The sequence below is a fragment of the Vicia villosa genome, linkage group LG6 (assembly GCF_029867415.1).
Source record: "Vicia villosa cultivar HV-30 ecotype Madison, WI linkage group LG6, Vvil1.0, whole genome shotgun sequence".
NCBI classification, from domain to species: Eukaryota; Viridiplantae; Streptophyta; class Magnoliopsida; order Fabales; family Fabaceae; genus Vicia; species Vicia villosa.
Genome location: NC_081185.1, coordinates 133,133,269 through 133,158,049, shown reverse-complemented (window position 1 = coordinate 133,158,049; position 24,781 = coordinate 133,133,269). Strand labels below are relative to the sequence as shown.

At 30.6% G+C, this 24,781-nt stretch overlaps 1 protein-coding gene across 1 annotated transcript; it reads left to right on the top strand.

Moving 5' to 3' along the window:
* The first annotated feature begins 4,686 nt into the window (after window positions 1–4,686).
* On the top strand, window positions 4,687–5,330 carry LOC131610062 (uncharacterized). Its single transcript, XM_058881931.1, has one exon. The coding sequence runs from the start codon at window positions 4,770–4,772 to the stop codon at window positions 5,115–5,117; it is 348 nt and encodes a 115-aa protein (XP_058737914.1). The 5' UTR covers window positions 4,687–4,769; the 3' UTR covers window positions 5,118–5,330.
* The last annotated feature ends 19,451 nt before the right edge of the window (window positions 5,331–24,781 follow it).

Sequence of the window (24,781 nt, the reverse complement as noted above, 5' to 3'; positions counted from 1 at the left end):
GGGTAAGCTTCTGATGATCTTCTTTACGTGATCAGCCTTGGTGTATCCCTTGTCAAGAACTTTCAATCCAGCAGTAAGAGTTTGAAATCTTGAAAACATCTTTTCAATGTCTTCATCATCCTCCATCTTGAAGGCTTCATACTTCTGGATTAAGGCGAGAGCTTTAGTCTCCTTGACTTGAGCATTTCCTTCATGAGTCATTTTCAAAGACTCATATATGTCATAGGCCGTTTCCCTGTTAGATATCTTCTCATACTCAGCATGAGAGATAGCATTCAGCAAAACAGTTCTGCATTTATGATGATTCCTGAAAAGCTTTTTCTGATCATCATTCATTTCTTGCCTTGTCAGCTTTACGCCACTGGCATTTACTGGATGTTTGTAACCATCCATCAGAAGATCCCATAGATCACCATCTAGACCAAGAAAGTAACTTTCCAGTTTATCTTTCCAGTATTCAAAGTTTTCACCATCAAATATCGGCGGTCTAGTATAACCATTGTTACCGTTGTATTGCTCAGCAGAGCCAGATGTAGATGCAGGTGTAGACTTTTCACTTTCATCAACCATCTTTTACTGAAGCGTTTTTCTCTTCCTGAATCTTTTCTAAACACGGTTAAGTGCTTGCACCTTAGAACCGGCGCTCTGATGCCAATTGAAGGATAGAAAAACACTTAGAAAGGGGGGGTTTGAATAAGTGTAGCTTTAAAAACTTGACAGATAAAAATAAATTGCACAGTTATTTTTATCCTGGTTCGTTGTTAACTAAACTACTCCAGTCCACCCCCGCAGAGATGATTTACCTCAACTGAGGATTTAATCCACTAATCGCACGGATTACAATGGTTTTCCACTTAGTCAGCAACTAAGTCTTCCAGAGTCTTCTGATCACACACTGATCACTCCAGGAACAACTGCTTAGATACCCTCTAAGACTTTTCTAGAGTATACTGATCCACACGATCACTCTAGTTACAACCTGCTTAGATAACCTCTAAGACTTCCTAGAGTATTCTGATCCACACGATCACTCTAGTTCCTTACAACTTAATGTAATCAATTCTAAGAGTATTACAATTGCTTCTTAAAAGCGATAATCACAAACTGTGATATTTCTCTTAACGTTTAAGCTTAATCTCACTAATATATTACAACAGCAATGTAGTGAGCTTTGATGAAGATGAAGATTCTGAGCTTTGATTTGAACAGCGTTTCAGCAAGTTAATATTCACAGAATAGGTGTAGAATTGGTTAACCTTGCTTCTCATCAGAACTTCATATTTATAGGCGTTGGAGAAGATGACCGTTGAGTGCATTTAATGCTTTGCGTGTTCCGTACAGCATCGCATTTAATGTTATACGCTTTTGTCAACTACCTCGAGCCTTGTTCACGCTGTGTCTACTGACGTAGCCTTTAATAGCTTTTAACGTTCCTTTTGTCAGTCAGCGTAGCTTGCCACTTGTACTTCCTTCTGATCTGATGTTTGTGAATATAACGTTTGAATATCATCAGAGTCAAACAGCTTGGTGCAAAGCATCTTCTGATCTTCTGACCTTGAAGTGCTTCTGAGCGTGATACCATCAGAACTTCAGTGCTTCTGTTCTCTTGTTCTTCTGATGCTTCCATAGACCCATGTTCTGATTCTGCTTCGACCATCTTCTGATGTCTTGCCAGACCATGTTCTGATGTTGCATGCTGAACCCTTTGAGACAAAGCTTCTGAGCGCTGAATTATGCATACTCTTTATATATTTCCTGAAAAGGAAATTGCATTGGATTAGAGTACCATATTATCTTAAGCAAAATTCATATTATTGTTATCATCAAAACTAAGATAATTGATCAGAACAAATCTTGTTCTAACAAACATAAGCATAAACATAAACATAAACATAAACATAAACAACAAGAACATGAACATTCATCAACAACAACATAAGCAACAACAACCCTCATGATCAATATTTTACTATACATGCATGGTAGAGAAAAGTTTACGTACCAGAATGCAGTGAAGAAGTAAAAAGAACTAAATATTGTGAGTTTCGTCCTTCTTTCTTGCAAGTTTCTTCGTGCTCCTCCTTCGTGTTTTTTGCGTTTTCGTTGCTTTGCACGCTCGCTGAAGAACGATATTGATGACGTTTTTTCCACGTTCACTAAAGAACGATATTAATGGTAGGTATAAAAATAATGTGGAACGAGTTTAGTTGTGTGAGTGTTTCATTTCTTTAATGGAGATAAAAAATGGTTATGGTTTAAATGGTTTCTCAACGCTGAATGTGTTAGGATTTAAATGGTTTCTCAAGAATAGACATGACAAGATAATCTAAGTTTCTTGTTTCTGAATAAAACATTTTATCACAATTGATTAAATCAATCGAGGCAATATCTAATTTATTTAATTAAATTTTATAAAAGCGTCAATTTTTAACCATTTAAAAATAAAATGGAAAGTATATCACCACGGTTGATATAATCAACCGTAATGACATCTGAATTACTTTCAGATTAAAAAAATAAAAAGATATATGCCACTATAAAAAAATAAAAGGAGGTATCTTATATCACTATAATTGGATTAAACAAGTGTATTAAATCCGATTTGTATTTAATTTAAAAATAAATTAAAAAGAAATTTGCCATTATAATATTAAAGAAATCATAAATGTGTTGGCGCTGAGATTCGAATCCATAAGTACTAAGAGCTTTCACCAAAGTTTTTTTATGCAACCGTTAAAAAATAAATAAAAATAATTAAGATTGGAGTCATAGTATATACTTTTTGTAGCATTGAAGACCTATAATCATAGGGTACCGTGTTACCTTTTATATATATATATATATATATATATATATATATATATATATATATATATATATATATATATATATATATATATATATATATATATATATATATATATATATATATATATATATATATATATATATATATATATATATATATATATATATATATATATGGTCGGTTCTTTGAATTTGGATGCCTTGAGCAAATTAAAAGAGTGATGTCCTTATAATTTTTTTAACAATAAATACATAAAGATAAAAGAAATAATTGGATAAAAATACATTTTAATTTTAGATTGTGCAAAAAGAATACAAGTATGGATAGTTGAATCAATGTTTATATACATCAAAACATAAACCACTGTAAAGAGAGTTCTTCTTCTTGATTCGATCTTTTTTCTATAAAAAAATTGATCAAACCTTTAAAATTATCTAATTATCATCCTCTTAGCATTTTTTGTTGCAAAATCATTAATAATTTGGTCATAATCAAGGTTCTTCAAAAAATTATTTTCAATTGAAATCAACGCAAGACTGTTTAATTATCTTGTGACATAGTAGATCTCAAATAAAATTTTAATAATTTTAATTTAGAAAAACTTCTTTCAGCAGATGCAACTCTGATAGGAATAGTCAATATTATTCTATAAATTATGCATACATTAGGAAAATAATTAAAAATGTTTAAAGAACTCAATATATATAGCTTGATTTTTTGGTGAACGCTTGGGTCTTGAGGGTGTGTTCCCTTCAAGGTCTCAGGTTTGAATCCTGCTAGGCCCAAATTACTTATTAAAAAAAATATATAGCTTGATAAATAACATTATCAATAATATAAAATATTTTCTATATCATTATTTTATTTTTAGTGTCTCAATTAAATTGTTTAGTTGCTAAAATTATGAATATATTAATTGATTTTATTTTAGGGGAATTAAGTGATTTTATTTTACTCTATATTTTATTTTTGGAAAATTATGTTCTTTTATTAATTTTGACTCTGTAGTGCCTCTATAATTTTGTTAGCCAATATTTTTTTTAAAAAAATTCTAACAAGTTTTTTTTTTTTGCAATATTATATTACTTTAATCAAATTCAATATCAATCTATCTAACTAGATCAATTTAACTTCACCCTAAAGCAAAAGTAAGGTCCTGCACATAACTATAAGTTACCATCTTTGATCCACTCAAAATTGAGATAGGATAAGTTTATACCATTTTATGACTCCAACACCGTATTTTTTATATGTTTTTGATATGTGTATGTATAATTTATATTTTTAAAAGAGTTATGCTATTCTTATAATTTATTTTCATACACCCTTATATTACACCCAGAATTTTAACAAAGCAAAATCTTATTATACAAAATTCGAAACAAGATAAATTATTAAAAAATAGGTCTTATACGAATTTTAACAAAGCAAAATCTTATTATACAAAATTCGAAACAAGATAAATTATTAAAAAATAGGTCTTATACGTATGAAAATACGGTGTGGTGTAACAAAACAATGTAAGCTTATAATTTCTCTTTTTAAAATAATTTATTTTGCTTTGAATTTTGTGCAGAAAGTATTCTTTTCGTTAAAATTTTGGATGTAAGATACTGTGTATGGAAAAATGAGTGTAAAGATAGCATAGCTGCTCAAAATTATACATACACATACGTATATTAGGGTAAGTATATACTCCAGTTTGCGAAAATTATTGCTGGTATAATAACGTGTCTGTGATAAGGTGACAGCTATAGCAAAGTTCTGCAATGGCAATAAATTTCATTTACCATGCTCAACTACCCTCTCACCAATCAGGTCTTAGTATTTTCCCTATAAAAAGACACTCCCCCAACCACACTTCGCCACACAACTACTCAGGGTAAGAGAGAGTGAGTGAGTGAGTGCAGTTATCATATAAGATATACATTCCTAGGAAGTGGGAGAGAAAGAGAGGGATATGGCTAAGTGGTGTATGTTTTTGTTGGTTCTTGCTCTTGTTGTTGTTGCTACAACAAGTGCAAGAGATGTACCAAGTGATGCTGGTCTCAAGGACCAGAAGAACTTTATGACATACGGTGGTGGTTTTTATGGAGTAGGAAACAACGGAATACCTTTCGGTGGGATCGGAGGTGGTATTGGTGGTGATTTAGGTGGTGGTGGTGGACTTGGTGGTGGTGGTGCTGGCTTAGGTGGTTTAGGCGGACTTGGTGGTGGAGGTGGTGGTGGTGGGCTTGGAACTGGTATTGGTGGTGGTGGACTTGGAAGTGGTGTTGGTGGTGGAAATGGTGTTCTTCCTTTCCCTTAAGATCATCAACGTTCAACTAAACTTGCATGGTTTTTTTCTTTGTTTCTTTGAAATTGTTACTCTTTATTTTCAGTGGATGTGTTGTTATCGTTAAAGTATTCTAGCTAGCTAGCATTTCTTGTTTATTATTTATTAGTATTATTGAAAATTAGTGGTAACTTTTGTAAGTTGTAATGTGTCCTTTTTGCAAGTAATGCAAGCAATTTATGAGTTTATTTAATTTTGTACTTTTTATGTTTTTTCCTCTTTTTCTTTCATCATATGATATGGCCCCATGGGGTTCAACCTTCAATTCAAGATGTTATAACTAAATGGATAAAATATATCAATGAACTTTAATAAATTAACATATTTACTATTATAAATGAAAAGGTAAAAACTAATAACTTCAAGTGGTGCTTTTATAATTCATCTTTACAAAATGGTCCACATAATAGACTCTGACACTGTATTGAATTTGTATATTAGGTCCAATTCGTTTTTAGATAGGGATGGTAACGGATTGGGTTAGGTGTAAGTTTCATATTACTCAAATCTGCATTCGAAATCGACATTTGAATTTAAATTCAAACCCAAATGTTGTTTGAGTGGCAAAATAACACCCACGTCCACACCCTTTGGGTTCAGGTTTTTTCACCCAAACCCGAACCCGCAATAATATATATATATATATATATATATATATATATATATATATATATATATATATATATATATATATATATATATATATATATATATATATATATATAGCGGGTGTGATTTCGGGTACAGATTTCACACTACCCAAATTCACACCTGAAATATCGGGTGACACTCGAACTCAAACTCAGTCAATTCGAATTTTCACCAATTGACTCGGATTCGGGTACGGGTGGGCCCCGCGGATGCGGGTCTGATCTCTATTTTTAGATAATTGATTTGTAAGACAAAAGATGTTACAATTTGAAAAACGAAAATACTTAAATTAAAATAACTTCAAAATTTTGAAATAAGTGACAATTTTTTTGAAAAATACTTGCATGAAAACAAACTTAAATCTATACTTTTAGGAACAAGCAATAAGAAAAAAAAAATTTAATTTAATTTTGTTTTTAATTAGAATCATGAGATATTTGTAATTATGGAGGAGAGATATAATTTTATTTTTAAAAAAATAATAATTAATTATGTGTATGATGATGTGTTATGTTTATCTAAATATTTTTTTATTTTTTTTAATTCAATTTTGTACAAATTTTCCGTGATTATGAAAGAAAGTTAATTTGTATTTTTTAATATACTAGATAAATTACAAATATATGAAATTAATTTATACGTAAATTCTCACATGGAAATTAAAACTCAATTACTACTATAAAAAGAAAACTTAATTAGTGCACGTATAGGAGGGTTGAGATATATTTATTGCATATATACATAGTTGAATATTAATTTGGTGTTGCTTTCGACCTGCCCAAGTGAGTAAAAAATATGGTGCTATTCCGGGCTAAATACTCCAAACAAATGTTGACTAGGGATGGCAGACACGCATCCACGGGCCCACCCGCACTCGAACATGAGTCAACAGATGAAAATTTGAGAAACTCGAATTCACACTTGCTTATATATATATATATATATATATATATATATATATATATATATATATATATATATATATATATATATATATATATATATATATATATATATATATATATATATATATATATATATATAAATATATATATATATATATATATATATATATATATATATATATATATATATATATATATATATATAATATGTTGTGAAAAGTTGTAGGAAAATAGTAGAAAAAATATATTTTATATATTTTGCTGTGTGTTCGGGTTTGGGTGAAAAAATCTGAATCCAACAGGTATGAGCGTGAGTGTTATTTTGCCACTAAAACAGCATTTGAGTTTGGGTTCGAATTCGAGTGCGAGTTTGGATAATGTGAAACCCGCACCCGATCTGACCTGTTGTCATCCCTATTGTTGACTCCTTTGAAAACATATTTTGAATACATGGGGCTAAACAAAAGATACCAAAGGTATCTTTCTTGAGTAAATAAACGAAGTAAAACAGACAATAAAAATAAGTGCTAAAACCAATAACTAAGTCATGCTAAATATTGAACCATGCAAACCATGTTAATCTAAAATATGATAATCATCTATACATCACTCCCCAAACTTTCAGGTCAGATAATGAATTTGAGTTCGTGTGACACCAATTTTATATATTTAAAGGTATTATGCATCACAGGTTCTATGTTGAAAATCCTCAACAAACTACCAAGAACATATTGGTCCCAAGCCCTTCAATTTGCAACATTTATCATCAATAGAGTACCAACACACATTCTCCATGATATATCATCTTACCAACACAACAAAATATCTGACTTAGACACCTTCAATATCTTTGGATCCTTATGCTATGCATCTACACTCCAAGCTCATAGAACTAAGCTAGATCATCGAGCTAGGAAATCTATATTCCTAGGATATAAACATGGTATAAAATGTTACATCTTACTCGACTTTCATAAAAATGAGATCTTTGTCTCAAGAAATGTTATCATTCATGAACATATTTTACCATACAAATCCACCAACCAAACACTACATACTTCTTGGTCATATTTTCCATCCAAATCTGATAAAAACTCTCCTAATCAAACCACATCCACTTCACCTGAAATTTCCACACACTAACCTAACACAAATGCACATGATGATACATTTCACAATCCCACACCATCATCACCTGACCACTCTCCATGCATCAACACAAATAACATACCTAACATCCCTGATGACCAAGCTAACATCATTTATGACCAGATTGCTCACACAAACCCGCGTTCTACTTTAGCAAATGATCCACCCTCTACTCTAGTAATTGCTGCTCATGAACCTCCACCTCCTAGAACCTCTTCAAGAATGAGACATGTTTCCTCTTACCTGCAAGATTATATATGTAATTCTCTTATTACTTCAAATCAAGCTTCCCAATGTATTTCTTATCCATTGTCAAATTACATTTCATATGAATATTTGTCACCTTCATATTCCCATTATGCATTGTCTTTGGTTTTCAACATTGAATCTAAAACATACACCGAGACATCCAAACATGAATGTTGGAAGCAAGCCATGCAACTTAAACTTCCAGCCCTTGAAAAGACTAGCACTTGGAAGATTGTTGATCTCCCACCAGGTGTTAAACTAATAGGCTGCAGATGGGTTTACAAGATTAAATACATTGTTGATGGTTCTATTGACAGATTTAAGACACAATTAGTAGCTAAAGGATATAATCAAATTAAGGGTCTTGATTATTTATTATTGCTTTAGCTTCATACAAACAATGGCATATTCATCAGCTCGATGCCAATAATGCATTTTTACATGAAGAAATTAAGGAGAATATATATATATATATATATATATATATATATATATATATATATATATATATATATATATATATATATATATATATATATATATATATATATATATATATATATATATATATATATATATATATATATATATATGATAATCCCTCCTGGAGTTTCTGGAGTTTCCACAAGCAAGCCTAACCAAGTTTGTAAGGTTGTTAAATCCTTATATGGGATTAAGCAAGCCAGTAGAAGATGGTACGAAAGGCTCACAACATTCCTTGTTGAGCATAATTACAAACAAGCCTCTTCAGATCATTCATTATTTGCATTGATACACGCAGGTCTATCTCTGGCCAGTGCTTCTTCCTTGGTCGATCCCTCATTTCATGGAGAACAAAGAAGCAATTGATTGTGTCACGTTCTTCATCTGAAGCTGAGTATAGAGCCCTTGCAGCTACCACATGTGAACTCCAATGGCTCTTATACCTCATGAAAGTTTTACATGTCACACGTACTAAAAATCTTATTATCAATTGTGATAATCAAAGCACGTTGCACATTGCTTCGAATCCCGTCTTTCATGAATTCAAGAAACACTTGGAATTCGACTGCCCCATAGTTTGAGGGAAGCAAAGCCAAAGAGTCGTAAAGCTACTTCCTATTAAGTCCAAAGACCAACTTGCAGATTTGTTCACAAAATCTCTCCATCCTCAACCATTTCATGCTTTGTTAGTCAAGTTGAAGATGATAAACATCTATCAACCTTTAACTTGTGGGGGGATATTGAATCATGCAAACCATGTCAATCTAAAAACATGATGATAATCAATCCATATATCACTAACTAACTTGAAAATCAGTAAGAATATAGTTAGTTGGTTGTTAGGATTAGTTACACACTAAAAGCTCTAATATAGTGTGCTAGGGTCTAGCTTACTTATGGTGCAAGTCACCATGTTTATATATAAGAACCTAGCTTATAACTATTATATTTCAATGAGAATTCACCAGTATCGTGTTCATTTTGATCTATTAATACGAAAGAATAAAAAATCAAAGACATCTCTGCAAAAAAGTCAGGAGATTAGCTTCGGATGGCCAACACCTAATAGAAAAAAAAACAACAATTTATTAGATCACTAATTGAGACAACTGACTTTCAACATGTTATCGGTTTAAGCTGAAGATAAGGTTCCTCAATCACTCATAGAAGGTGTGAACGCAGTCAAAAGTCTCACCAAAATGCCACTTTTTGGAAGAGAATTTTCTCCTACAGACAAAATCCTCCACGGTCATGGTCGAACCCAATAAAAAATTTAGAATCATTATGGGATTTTCAAATAAACCATACCATGGAGTGTTAAGTCATTGTCAAACTGACTATATGCCTAGACTTAATCCTGAACGATCTAGTAACCTCAAGTTATGATGAGAGGTCTCTACGAAGAACCAAATCCCACCCAAACCACCTAAAAACCATATACCACAAACTAGGTGCCACACCCAAAAGTAATAAAGAGATAAAAAGTTGACCCTAAGGATTGAAGATACAAAGAGTGCATGAGATTCCTTCTAGGTTTAGAAAGACATAACGTTTGAAAAGTTTCTCTCTCGTGGGGATCATATCCTAGAGGAGTTATCGTGACAAGACAATCACATTATAGGGAATCTAGCTATTCCAAATACTAGGCAAAGAATGAGCAATTCTACTAGTAGAGGTTTTCACACTTGGTATATAATCGACTACCAAAGATCCTTTTCGGGGGAAAAAGTACCATGAGTAACTAAATGAAAGTCGTTTACCAACTCTTTTTCTCATACAAAGAGCCTCCTTCTCCACCTAAGATCCTAAAGCAGTATCATGTCCTCCAATTAACTAAGTACCCAACTTTACGATTATGTTGAATAGAAATATGAAAGTTTTCAGGAAAATAGACTCTCAACAGAATTAGACCCAACCTAGGGTCATCCTAAAAGAAGTGAGTTGATCATTCCCCACTTTTTTGGTCTCACTTTCCACAAATGAGTCATCTTGGACGACATGATCAAAGACAAGGAATGAAACCCCCTTTTGTCTAGTAAAATTTGATTTAAAATCAGTTGACCTTCTCCCACTAAGAGAGCATATGACCACAGTCATATATCTTGCAGAAAGAATTTTTCATCAAAGTCTCGAGGTACCTGAAATTAATTTTGATTGTCATTTTCCAAGAAATGCCAAATTGACCAAATAGAGATCAGGAACATCTATCCCTCTCTTAATTTAAGACTTACAAACATCATACCACCTAACCCAAGATATTTTTAACTCATATTTCATTCATCTCCCAAAGAAACCTCCTTTAAAGCCTCACAATCCTTTTCCAAAACTTAACCAACATTTCAAGAAAAACAAGTAGAAAATATGGATCAAATTAAGTACTGAGTTGATGAGAACCACCCCCAAAACTAATAAAGATGACTATACAAAAGAAGTCGTATAGAAATAAGCCTAATTAGAGGCTACCATGATGATTCAGAACTACGATTATCACCCACCAAAAGGCCGAGATATTTGAAAAGGAAAGAATTCTTTTTACAATGTAGGAAGCTTTACATCAAATCCATAAAATTCATGTTATATTGTCTCCAACTCTTAGCAAAATTAATTTCAAAGACCCTGAGGGTGGTTTTGATTATCCAAATATTCTCCATTGTAGCCTCTATCAAGATATGACGGCCATCTATATAGTATGGATAAGAAACTTCCAAACTAGAACGCCCCACCTTAAACTTAGTTAAGCGATCCAAATCCACCGCTCCACCAAGCAGACCATTGCGCCCTTCCACAACTAACAAAAAACGAAACAGGGCTAGAAGATTTTCCTTACTTAAACCCCCTTTGAATATTAATCTCTAGAATGGGACTACCATTAACAAAGATGGAAATATTTTAAGAGAACACGTATGTATACATCCATATATACCATTTGTATTGAAAACCACACCTATTAATCATATAATCGATAAAGCTTTGGCTTACCAATAATAGGACTTTTTTTTGGGGGGGGGGAGATTATTTTATCCATAACACTTGCTATTCTAGCAACTCGGGCCTTTGCCACAAGCCTATATAGGGAGCCAACTAGTGTGATTGAACGAAAATACCTTAGTTGGGTGGGAGAATCAACTTTAGGAATTATCCAAATGAACTTTAACATTTGATTAAAAAAATCTCATTGGATGATTTTCTCAATGGTAGGATGATTACACAAAACTCAATTATTAGGTAGGAACTTCTTCCAATTGTATCTAATACAACTTTCTAGTTTTATCAATTTGATGAATAAATCCTTATTCTAACCCCTCATGTGGATTATTCTCAATTTTTGCTTCTAAACACATATAATCTTATTATAATTAACTTAGTTAAGTTAAACTCAAAGTTTTAACAATTGGATATTAAGTATATCCCGTAACATATTCATATATAGAACATGCACCTCGTTATGGGCGAAACTTACATTATTTGATATTAGTTTTGATGAGTGCTAAATATTGGAAAGGTTAAACTTAATATTTATTTTGAGATAATTTCGAATTAATTTGATCTCACCTGATTATTTATCATATAAATCATCTCTCACATGCATCAACATACATTTACATGCATTAAAAAATATTTATATGCATCAACATACATATAAAATGATATGGATATGCCCCCCATAAAACAATTGTTCCCTCAAGTCAATTAGAGAACCTTAGCTAGACCTAAGGGCGGTTTATGCTTTTCCACCTCTATTGTTGTTCTCCTTTGATCTTGTCTTATTCTCTTTCTTTATTATATTACATAAAAATACTCATTTTACATACGAGAGAATAAAATGAGAAAATAAATTACATATAGAGAATAGAGAAAGGCCTGACACGCATGCCGTATTTAAAAATCTCAAAACAAAGAAAAATAAAAACTAAGGTCATAACCGCTCACCCAAAGATAACAATAATAAACACATTATTATTATTATTATTATTATTATTATTATTATTATTATTATTATTATTATTATTATTATTATTATTGTTATTATTATTATTATTATTATTATTATTATTATTATTATGATTATTATTATTTTTGTTGTTGTTGTTATTATAATTGTTATTTTACTATTATTATTATTATTATTATTATTATTATTATTATTATTATTATTATTATTATTATTATTATTATTATTATTATTATTATTATTATGTTACAACAACAACTACCAAGCCTTATCCCACTAAGTGGAGTCGGCTACATGGATCAACTTGTACCATAATATTCTATTTAGGACAATGCTTCTATCCAAATTTTTAATATGAAGATCTTTCTTAATAACTTTTGTCTAGGTCTTTCCTTCCCCCTAATTGTTTTACTTCTCTCCATCTGATCTACTCTCCTTACCACATAATCTACAGGTCCTCTTTTTACACGCTCAAATCATCCAAGTCTATTTTCCACCATCTTCTTTACTATAGGTGCTTTCACAACACTCTCTCTAATATTTTAATTTCTAATATATCATGTCTAGTCTTACCACAAATCCAATGCAACATCCTCATCTATGCCATACTTACTTTATTCTTGTATTGATTCTTAATTACCCAACATCCCGTATAATATCACGTCTTATTGTAGTCCAATAAAAACTTTCCCTTCAACTTGAGTGGTACCTTTACGTCACATAGAAACCTTGAAACAATCTTCCATTTCAGCCATCTAACTTGAATTCGATGATTTACATCACCTTCTATTTCTTCATCATTTAGAAATGCTTCTTATTTTGTTGAACTTACATTCCATATACTCTGTCTTACTCCTGCTTAAGTGAAAAACCATGGGTTCTTGAACCTCGTCTCTAAGTTTGCAACCTCTCATTTAAATCCTCCTTCAACTCTCCAAGTAGGACTATATCTTCTGTCAAAAGTATGCATCTCGGTGCTAGCTCCTGGATGGGTTTCATGAGTACATCCAAAATTAAGGTAAAAAGATAGGGTATTAGGGTTGAACCATGATGTAAATCTATTGTAATTGGAAAATCGTCTATTTCTCTGCCCTGTGTTTGCAGGCTAGTCAATGCTCCTTCATACATATCTTTGATAACTCAAATATATGCAGTTCTAACCCCTTTCTTCTTTAGAGCTTTCTACAAAATATCTCTAGGCACTCTATCCCACACTTTCTCCAAGACAGTAAAAATTAAGTTAAAGTCTTTTTGATCCATCCGATACTGCTCTGTTACACGTCATAGTAGATAAATCGCTTCTATGGTCGACATTTCAGACATAAAACCAAGTTGATTTCCAGTCAATTGATTATTTTTTCTTAGTCTTTGTTCAATCACTTTTTCTCATAACTTCATGGTATGCCTCATAAGTTTAATCCCCATATAATTTGCACAATTTTGTATATCCCATTGTTCTTATAGATTGGAACTAGAGTGCTTCTTCTCTATTCATCTAGCATTTAGTTTGACCTCATAATTTTATTAACGAGTTTGGTAAGACACTCAATAACTTTATCTCTAATAATTTTCCACACTTCAATAGGTATGATGTCTAGTCCAACCACCTTATTGTTGCTCATCCTTTTCAATGCTTCCTTTACCTCTTGTTTTTGAATTTGACAGTAGTAATTATTGTTTCAATCCCCTTCTCTAATGTCAAGACTACTAGATTCCAGTAAGATATCATATCCTTCATTAAATAAAATATAGAAATATATCTTCCACCCATCCTTTATATCTTTTTCCTAAACAAAGACTTTGCCTTGTTTATCTCTAACACACTTTATTGATTCAAATCTCTTGTATTTCTTTCTCTTTCCTTAGCAAGCCTATATATATTTTTATCCCTCTTTGGTTCCTAAAAATATGTATAATCCGTTAAAAGCTTAGGTCATTGCTTCACTCACTGTTTTCTTGGTCTCATTCTTAGATTTCTTATACTTTTCTAACTTTTATTCCACCACCATGATTCTTTACCCTCCCAACGTCTCTTAAGTCATATTTATGTTCTCTTAGGAAATCTTATTCCACGTGTAATTTTCACTTCTTTGAGGTCGTCCAAACCCTCCCTCCAAGATCTTGTGTTGGAAACTTCCTTGTTTTTCACCCTTAAAATTCCACCATAAAAAATACTCTATGTTAGGTACTTAAGTTCTCTCTTAGACTAACTTTATAGTCCAATAAAATCTTAATGTCTAACTTCCTAATGAGAAATATATATATATATATATATATATATATATATATATATATATATATATATATATATATATATATATATATATATATATGAGAACATGTCGCCCCATTTTTATATGTGATAAGATGCCCATCTCTTTTTCTAAACTAGGTATTTGATAATGTAATATCTAAAGTTAACGAAAACTCCAAGATGGATTTACCCTATGCATTCCCCTCCCCTAGACCATACCACCCAATGCACGCCCTCAAAACTCGTTTCTACGCTCCCTACATATCCATTTAGATATCCTCCTAGAAAAAGCTTCTCTCCTTGGTTATATCCTGGTGTAATCCTTCTAAATCCTCCCAAAATTTTACCTTAAGGTGTTATGTTAACCCAACCTAGGATGCGTAAGCACTAATAACATTAAAGGTGTTATGCTCCACTACAAATTTTAAGGCTATGATTTGATCTCCTACTTTTTTCACATCCATAATATCTTTCTTCTATTCTTTCTCGACTATGATCCCCACCATTTTTCGATCTAACTTTTCTGGTGTACCAAATCTTAAATCTTGAGTTGTCTAATTATTTTTCTTTTTCACCATGTCGCGGCGCGAAAAATGCCCGAGTCTCCAGTGAACTTTATTTATTCCAAAAGGAAAGGAAAAATATCGATAAAATCCACAAACAATGACAAATGGTCATCGCAACCAAATTAGAGTTCGGAAGTTGGATATGCAAGGGGAATGTATTAGCACCCCTCACATTCATTGTACTCAATGAGACTCATTTAGTTAGTCTAGTATGCGATAAAAAAAGAAAGAAAGATAATTTTGGAATTTTTGTAATTGTGCTCACCAAGATTTCAAAATTCTGTACCTACGTATCCTCATGTGCAATGAGGAAATTAGAATTTCGTAATTCGTAATAACAAATGTTTGTTGGCTGGTTAATTTTATCGAGAGACACTCAATCGCATTTTAACGGAAAATATTGATTCTACTACAAAACATGAAGAAGTGAACATTTACCCTTTAATTTTTAGTCATTTACATTTCAAACACATTTCCTTTCCTATTATCTAACTTAAATTATCATTTTATATATTCATTTACTTTTTCTTACAAATTAAATATTCAAATATTTTTATAACAAAAATCAACCTTCAAACCCAAATCAAATGCAAAAATATTTTCAAAATATTTTTATAATAAAAATCAAACTTCAATCCCAAATTAAATGCAAAAATATTTTCAAAATCACCATCAAACATATAAGTTACAACTTAAACCAAAATGAAAACTTCAAAATCACATTATTTATTTATGTTTCAGATTTAATCAACTTGTTTTAAAAAAAATAAAAATTAGAGTAAACACTAAACACTCACCTAATCCTATGCCTCACATGCTAGACAAATTGTAAAAATAAAATTAAAGCCAGGTGATACTGATTATTTACTATATATTTAAAGTATAGTGTTACAATAAACGACAAAAACAAATAGTCCTAGACATGTTTGAATTCAAAATATTCAATCTTTTGGATAAGAAGTGGCTCTCATGCTACTAGGATAGGATGAGAGTAGAACTTGTTGACCAATATTAACTACAAGAGAAAGTTTGGTGAAGTCGTAAATGGTGAGAGTAGAACTTGTTGAGCAATACAGGAACCAATTTACATCCTGCAGATGGCAACAGGCTCTGTGTTGCATTTACAACCTGTCCCTGACAACACTCAGCATGGCAGCTATCATGAAATTCAATTATCATGGAATTCAATTTTCCCTCCAAACGTTCCACAATATTTATTTCTTAATTGTACTATTTAACTACATTTAGTTACTATTATGCACATTATATCTGTTATATAGTTATGATAATGAAAATTTACCAAAAGTAAAATAAAAATAATTAATCATATTTTTTAAATTTATGTGAATTGATTCATTTCATTATTCATTTTGAAACATAAAGATATTAAATATTCATCCCCTACTATTTATTCTTGCTTCTATGTTACACCTAACATAGTCTCAGGTTTTTTATTTTTGCTATTTTTTGTGTGTGGAGGAAAGTTAGTATACGAGACCCACAAATTGTACAATATTTGTTGCTATCAAAATATCTTACTTGACATTTAATACTCTGAAGAAAAAATAAAGGGCATAAGGTATGAGGTGTTTGTAGATTGATTTTGCACAGGTGATTTAAGAATTGAATATGATTTAAGAATGGGTCTCAGGTTTTCTGTTTGTTTTGTTGATCGTTTATTCAATTGGGTTGATTTGAGAATTGAATGTGATATGATCTTAGGCTAATTTATTTCAATTTTGATCATCATCTATTCTTTGTTGTGTAATATTTTTTCTTAAGAACTATTAAGAAATGGGTCACTTATTTAAAAAATAATGAATATTTGATAAATTAATTTTGAAGGTTAGAAAAACATGAGAAATTTAAAGTTTGAATTGTGTTTGTTTGAGATAGAAGATAAAATAATTTAAATAAAATGAATGAAGATAAGAGACTAGAAAAAAATGACATAATTATTTATTCTTTCTTTTTTTAATGGAAAAACTTATTTTTTATTAAGCAAAATGTGTTCAATACAATAGGATATCTTTATCATAATTGAAAGTTAGCTAGAGATGTGGTCGTCTTAGTTAAACTATGAACAACTTTGTTAATTTGTCTCTAGATAAACTCAACATTGAGGTTACTATAATAGATAAATTGGGAAGATTATTTGATTTGTAGGAGTGTTTTAATCTTTTGTGATAATGTTGTTGTTATTTGTTTGACAAAGAATTCTATTCAATATTCTTAAACTAAACACATAGAAATAAAACATCATTTTATTAGAGATTATATTCAAAAGGGCGTAATAGATTTATAGTTCATTGATATTGATCATCGTCAATGGGCTGATATATTTACGAAACCTCTTACCATAGAAAAATTTGATTTCATTAAAAAAAATTGGGTTAAATATGTTTTTGGTCTCTAGAAAATAGCAAATTTTGTTTTTGGTCCCTATAAAAACAAATGACATGTTTTGGTCCCTACAAAATTATTATACACGTAGTTTTAGTCCCTATTGCTAAACCAATATGTATTTTTTAATCATTCTTTTGGAGACATGTTGAGAACGTTTTAAAAAGTTTCTAGAAAAAAAAACTCAAAATTTGATTTTTAAGTCGAAATTTTCACTACTTTTATCATTATTTTTTGAAATTTAAAAAATTCATATTTAATTCTTGTCATTTTAAAAGATTATAAAATTTGGTAAATAAATATTTTACAGGATTCTAAACATGTGTAAAAAAAATTATTCAAAAATTTAAAAATTAAAGGGTAATTTAACAGTTTTTAAATTTTTAAAATATAACAGGGACTAAAAATGCATGGAAAAAATTTAGAAGGATCATCCATTGAAGAAAAATTTTGTAGGGACTAAAATTAAATGTTGGTTAATTTATTGAGACGAAAAACATATTTAACCCAAAAGAATTTGAACATGCATTTTGTAAAAGATTAATGATTACTTCTGAATGGATAATCAGAGTCTGATGATGATCAATAGGTACTGTGATGAGAAGCTCTGAACCAACTCCTCACTTACCATTTTTAAGAAAATGCACATATATCACATAGCATCGGCTTGGAAGTCTCTTGACCATCAAATTATAGAATCACCAAATCACACAACATCAACTGGGAGTCCTTGACTACACAAATCCAGAATCATTAATCCACACAAAAGTTAGTGGAACCAAGTATGCATATTTGTACCCACGTATGAGAGAATCCAGAAGTGGTATATGCCTTCTCACACTAGCTAGGGATGTAAATGGATATCCATGGGAGTGGGTAGTAAGATATATTTGTCCATCATGTTGGATAAATATGATATTCATAATCGCCACATATATTTGCGGGTATCTGCTAAACGGGTAATCCGCAGATTTTAAGGTATCCGCGAATATTTACAGATATCCATGGATAACATTTTTTAAAAAATATTTATAAAAAAATCAACTCTTTTAAAGACAAAATTATTATCCTAAAACATCCATATATTTTGCTCTTATTTTAACAACAAAATTTCATCACATTAACTTACTTATTTTTCAACAAAACACAATAATATTCATACATTTTCTTTTTAATAGAAAAATTAAAGACATTATGATTGTGAGTATTGTAGAAGAACAGACAATAGAGAAATGGGAAGGGAGTCATTGGTTGAACGAATGAATGGTGGTACAAGTTGGTTGAACGATGGAATTGTTGAAGTAAGGTATGAAGTATATAAGAAGTTTAAATATGAAATGACCAATAAATTTTGTATGGAATGTAAAAGATTTTCTTGAAAGAAAACATTAAAAAAATATATGTGGAGAATAATTTCTTAGAAAATGAACAAACAAAGCATATTAAACTAATTATATTTAAATAATTTTTATAATTAGTTAAGGATACGGATATTCGCGGATACGAATATCATTAAATTCATATCCATTAAAAAATGGTATTTAAATATCTATTTATTTTATCTGTGGATATCTATTAAGCTAATTTCCCCGTATTCATGACAGATTTTATCTGCAGATATCCGTGGGTACGCATTTTTTTGTCATCCCTAAGCCACACAAGCACACCATTGGTGAGTGACGTCGGACTCAAAGTCCATATCCCAATTGCATAACATTAAGAGAATACACATGCACATCGCTTTCAATGAGTCAGGTGAGTACATCAGAATCTAAGTCCGGAAACCCAAGTGATTTAGGCCTATATGGCTACATAAGCATGCATGTGGTGAGTAATTCAATTGTAATCCGCCTACATAGTTACATAAGTACACCAATCGGCAACGCATCTGAATCACATGTGCACAACGTCTACATGGCTTCACGAGCACACCAATCAATACCTCGGGTGAGTCACCAAGTGATTTACACCTATATGGCCACACAAGCACACTTGTGGTGAGTAATTCAAGTGTAATCCCTCTATATGGAAATACAAGCATACTAATCGATAACACCAATTTGTAACACCAAGTGGGTATACACCGCATCAGACCCCCACAGGCACATCGCTCGATATCTCCGATGAGTCCCCAAGTGATTTTCCATCTAGTAGTATAGGCACACTTCGATTCAAGTATACGCAAACAAGTCATATCCAAATGTTCAACCAGAATGAATAGACAACATGAAAAAGAAGTGGAGACGTCATAGTCTCCACTACATCACAAAGTCTCAGGTTATTCACATAACACAACATTTCGTACCGAGCCACAGAACTGAACAACATTTGGGAAGTATTAATAAAACTACATTTGTTGAGGCTCGCTGAGAGAGGTCTCAATCATGTGTACACCAAATATGTCAATAAATACAAGAATCATACATAAAATAAATTTATACCATTATATTATTATTCCAACATCAATACATTAGATTAACACAATGAAACAATATCACGTTTACATGTTATCAAAGCATTTCAATCTTAACCTTCAACATGCAATCAAACATGGGCTTACCACATATCACCAACTATCATACAAGCATGATATTAAACCATATAAAGATGCATCATTGGAATAGCAATCCAACGCTTCTGACTGTGCCTCATTTCGAGTTACAAAACTAAAGTTACATCACAAATAATGTTAGGGAAGAAAACAAAAACCAAGCGCGCTAAGCGCCATTGAAAGAAAATGTCATGCATGTAGCATGCTTGAAGACCCCATAAAGGTGGTTGTAGATGCGATGAGCACCCCCAGATTGGGTTGAGCGAGCGTGACAACAATTTTCACGAAAATCACCGTTTTAACATCAATTTTAGCACCCCCAATCCACCATTCATTCATCCCTAACATGTAATAACATTCATTCATCCCTAACACATAATAACATGTTCGGGTAACCAAAACATATAGAAATCAGTACATACAAGTTCAATAATCATATCACTGACAATTTTTCAGGCTATTTATCATGAAATTAACATGTTTATAGCCTACAAATTTCCCCAAGGTCCTAACTAGGACTCACCTGATTATTTGAACTCGACGAAGATGATGGTAAAAGAAGAATATGGATATTGAACAAGTTGAATTACCACTCTTACTTCAATGGTTCACTCTTGATTTGCACATGCAAGTTGATGATGAAGCTTGAACCCACTTTCTTCCTCTTCCTCTTCAACTCACGTTCTACTCTCTACCTCTCTCCCAATTTTGATTTTTGTGAACCATAATGGTATGATAATAAGGAAAAATGGAAGAACTCTACTTAAAAAGAGATTATGCAAGAATGACTATATTACCCTTGCAAGAACGTATATTTAATATGATAAAAAATAAAATTAGTATTCATATTTTTAAAATTTTAATAATTATTTTATTTTTAAAAATTCTAATTTTTTATATTATATTAAGTTAAAAAATTATCCTTCTGACAATCACATACATATATATTTTAAAAATTATTATTAATATTTTTAATTTAATATCAAATTAAATTTTATTTATATTTTGTCATATTTAATTTTTTATTTTAAATTATATTTTATAAGGATAAATTAATAAATCATTTTTTTATCTTATTCTGTCGGATTCTAACCCAGCTCAGATTCAGGATAACAATTTGAATTAGTGAAACAGAATATGATAAGTTTCAGAATTAACTTATTATATCCTATTGTGTCAGCAAACACTGGATTGAGATAGAATATGATACAAATATCATATCCTGTCTCTTATCTGCATATTAAACGAAGCGTTAAGTTATTATTCTATCACCGCCTAAATATGACATCATGACAACAATGACCTAAGCACCGCCAAATTAAGTTGACACAACCAAGAAAATGCAAGTGGGGTTGGAAACCAAGAAAAAATGAGAGTAATATGCATTTTTTTTCACTGATATACATAATTTGTGAATGATTCACGAATTTATCTTCGTGACATTAATCTTTACCGTAAATGTAATGGTGTATGTTATTACATTAGGATGACTCGTGAATTTATAGATTTTATTAGAATTAGTAAGGGGAGTTTTCTCTCTAGTTAGGAGCATGCTGTTCTGGTAAAGAGCTCTTGAACTCTGATTTGTTTTCTCTCTTGCTTGGAACTTCTTGCAACTGTTTGTTTAGCTTATAGAAGAAAAATGCGTATAGAAGGAGTCTCATAGGGTTATGTTTAATTTGATTGTATATAATATATCATACACATATTAACAACTACCGGTGGGCGGAAGAAATAGACTGAGTATATAAATCAACCCAATTAGTATGTTTTTAAAATTTCTATTTGTTAATTTCCATACCCATATGAATTTCTAAAAAATTTTAATGAAAATATTAATGAATAATTTGTTTATAAAAATAACGTGAATAATAAAAAAATATTAATAAGTCTAATGTCACATCATCAAAAAATTCCACATATTAAAAGTAATTTACACCAATAAGAAAATTAGGGATGATCATGGACAGGGTACTATATAGTACCGTTCTCATACTCGTAGTTTGAAAAAAATCTTTGTATCCGAACTCAAATCCGTTTGGACACTAATGTTCATACTCAATATTCGTACTCGTGTCCGTTTATTCGCGTTTGTTTTAAAATTAAATCAATTAATTATAAAATATCATATAATTTAAAATTTTAAAACTATATTAAAAAATTATATGTTATTGTTGAGTCAAAAATAAATAAACACTTTTATTAAAATGTGTAACTGTTTAATAGTAATATTTTTTTATAAAGAAATTGATAAATGTGTATTTTCATATATTAATATGAATGACATTATATAAATAGGTACTGCGAGTATGGGGCAGAGTGAGTAGTAAGATACACGTGTCTACACTCAGACCCGTTTATTTTAATGGATAATTGTTTGTGTATGTATTCATTTTGTGGGTTTTTACTCTATCCATTATGAACTTTTTTTTATAGGTATCTACTTAGTATGAGCCAAAATGTCATCCTTAAAAAATATTAATTTTGTGAGTCCAACAAAATAGGAGAATTAAAACTGAAATTTAATCTAAAATTGATCATACAATATAATAAAGCAAGATGAGTTCTTTGGCAAATTTGTCAAGTGTCATCTTCTTAGAAGCTTTGCCATTTTAAAATTTGCTATTAATAGTAAACTTCCTATAATTAACTTTAATTATTTTATTATTATTTAATTAATTAATTCCCATAATCTAATATAATCTCTATTTTTTTAATTATTGAATAATTTCTTATTTATTCCTAACTACTATTTATTTTTATTGTTTATTATTCATTATTATTTAATACTAATAATAATTTATTAATTTAGACTTTGAAAACACTAAAAAAGGAAACCTCCAATTCAGTTTCTCAATACATAAATGAATTATTTGGAACCGTGATAACAAATATGCATGTTCACTTTCAAATTTGTTTTCCAATACAAACCATAGAATTTCACCAGTGAATTCAAACAACACTGCCGGTTCACTTCTAAATTGAGTTTCTCAATGCAAGTTCATCTCATCATCAATGTCATTTCTTCAATTTTCCAGGTAATTCAATTCAATTTTTGTTGATTTCAATTATATAAATAGGACAAATTTCTTCTCCTAATTCACACTTCTTTCATTTCTTTCATCTCTGGTAAAATTAGGGAATTAACAATGGTTACTAGGAGTGAACAACATTAAACAATATCACTTTCGCTTCTTTTGAAGCGCGAATGGATGAATGGGGAAAATGAGAAACTTGAAATTGTTGATGGTCAAGCTGGGCAAAGCAAGAAAAAGATAGAATTTTACATTGCTGAAGTCTGAGTGCCAGAGGATGGTTTCTGATGGATTCTATGCATATTATGTTTATGGGGTATGATAATTAATGTTTCTCATACTTTGTTGCTTACAGGATTTCTAATTATAGTATCTTTAACATGTGCCCTAAGGGCACATGTTAGCATGACCCTTTACATATATATGGATTAGATTAATTTCTAAGTTATATCAGCAAATGAAATCTTTGTTTTTTTCTTTAGTAAAACACCCTGATATATGCTTATAGAAGTGATTATTAATAGAGAACTTATTAAGCCTGAGATGTAAAACCTAAATTCAATTTATAATTTTATTTTTTTTTAAATACTTATAGTAGTTACATGATTAGTGTTGAGAAAGTTTAACTGAACTGGCACTAAAGTCAGTATTGCATTGCTATGTTTGGTTATTTCGTGAACATAATATCAATTAATTAAATTCCATATTGCTATGTTTGGTTAAGCTAGCATTAATGATCCAATTTACGTGAATGAATTGTGTATACTTTTAAATCTTTTTGCAATGTTATTTTTATATTTTGTTCGATTGATTATGATTCTTAAAATTGCTTCTAATGCTTAATTTTATTATGTAGGCATTTCATGATATCATGAATGAAGGGAGTGGACTAAAAGATTTGACTCAGTTCTTGATGGAGCAGGGATTTAGCTTTCTACTTCTGCTATCTATTAGTTACAGGGTCGGTCCTTTGAATAAGGGTGCCTTGGGAGAATCAAAAGAGTGATACCCCTAAATTTTCTTAAAACAATAAATACATAAGGACAAAAGAAATAATTGGATAAAAAATACATTTTCATTTGACATTGTGCAAAAAGAATACAAGTATGGATCTTTGAATCAATGTTTATACTACATCAAAACATAAACCACTATAAAGAGACTTATTTTCCTTCTTCTTCTCTATATTTTTTCAAATACTTGATCAAACTTTTTACTAGTTTTATAGCCACATCAATGCACATGTATTTTTTTGCAAACTTTTGCTAATTTCATTAACAACAGTTAACAATTCAAACCAAATAATCATAGCTCTACTAAAAATTCATAGTTTTCAATTCCATGAGTTGCTAAAGATTCAGCTTCACTCTTAATTTTGGGATCATTATCTAGTTCAAATAGTTGAAGTAGTGCTTCTCTTACATCTGAAATTTGAGATT

Excerpts from the sequence above, each read along its gene's own strand:
- LOC131610062 (XM_058881931.1), top strand. The coding sequence starts at position 4,770 with ATGGCTAAGTGGTGTATGTTTTTGTTGGTTCTTGCTCTTGTTGTTGTT.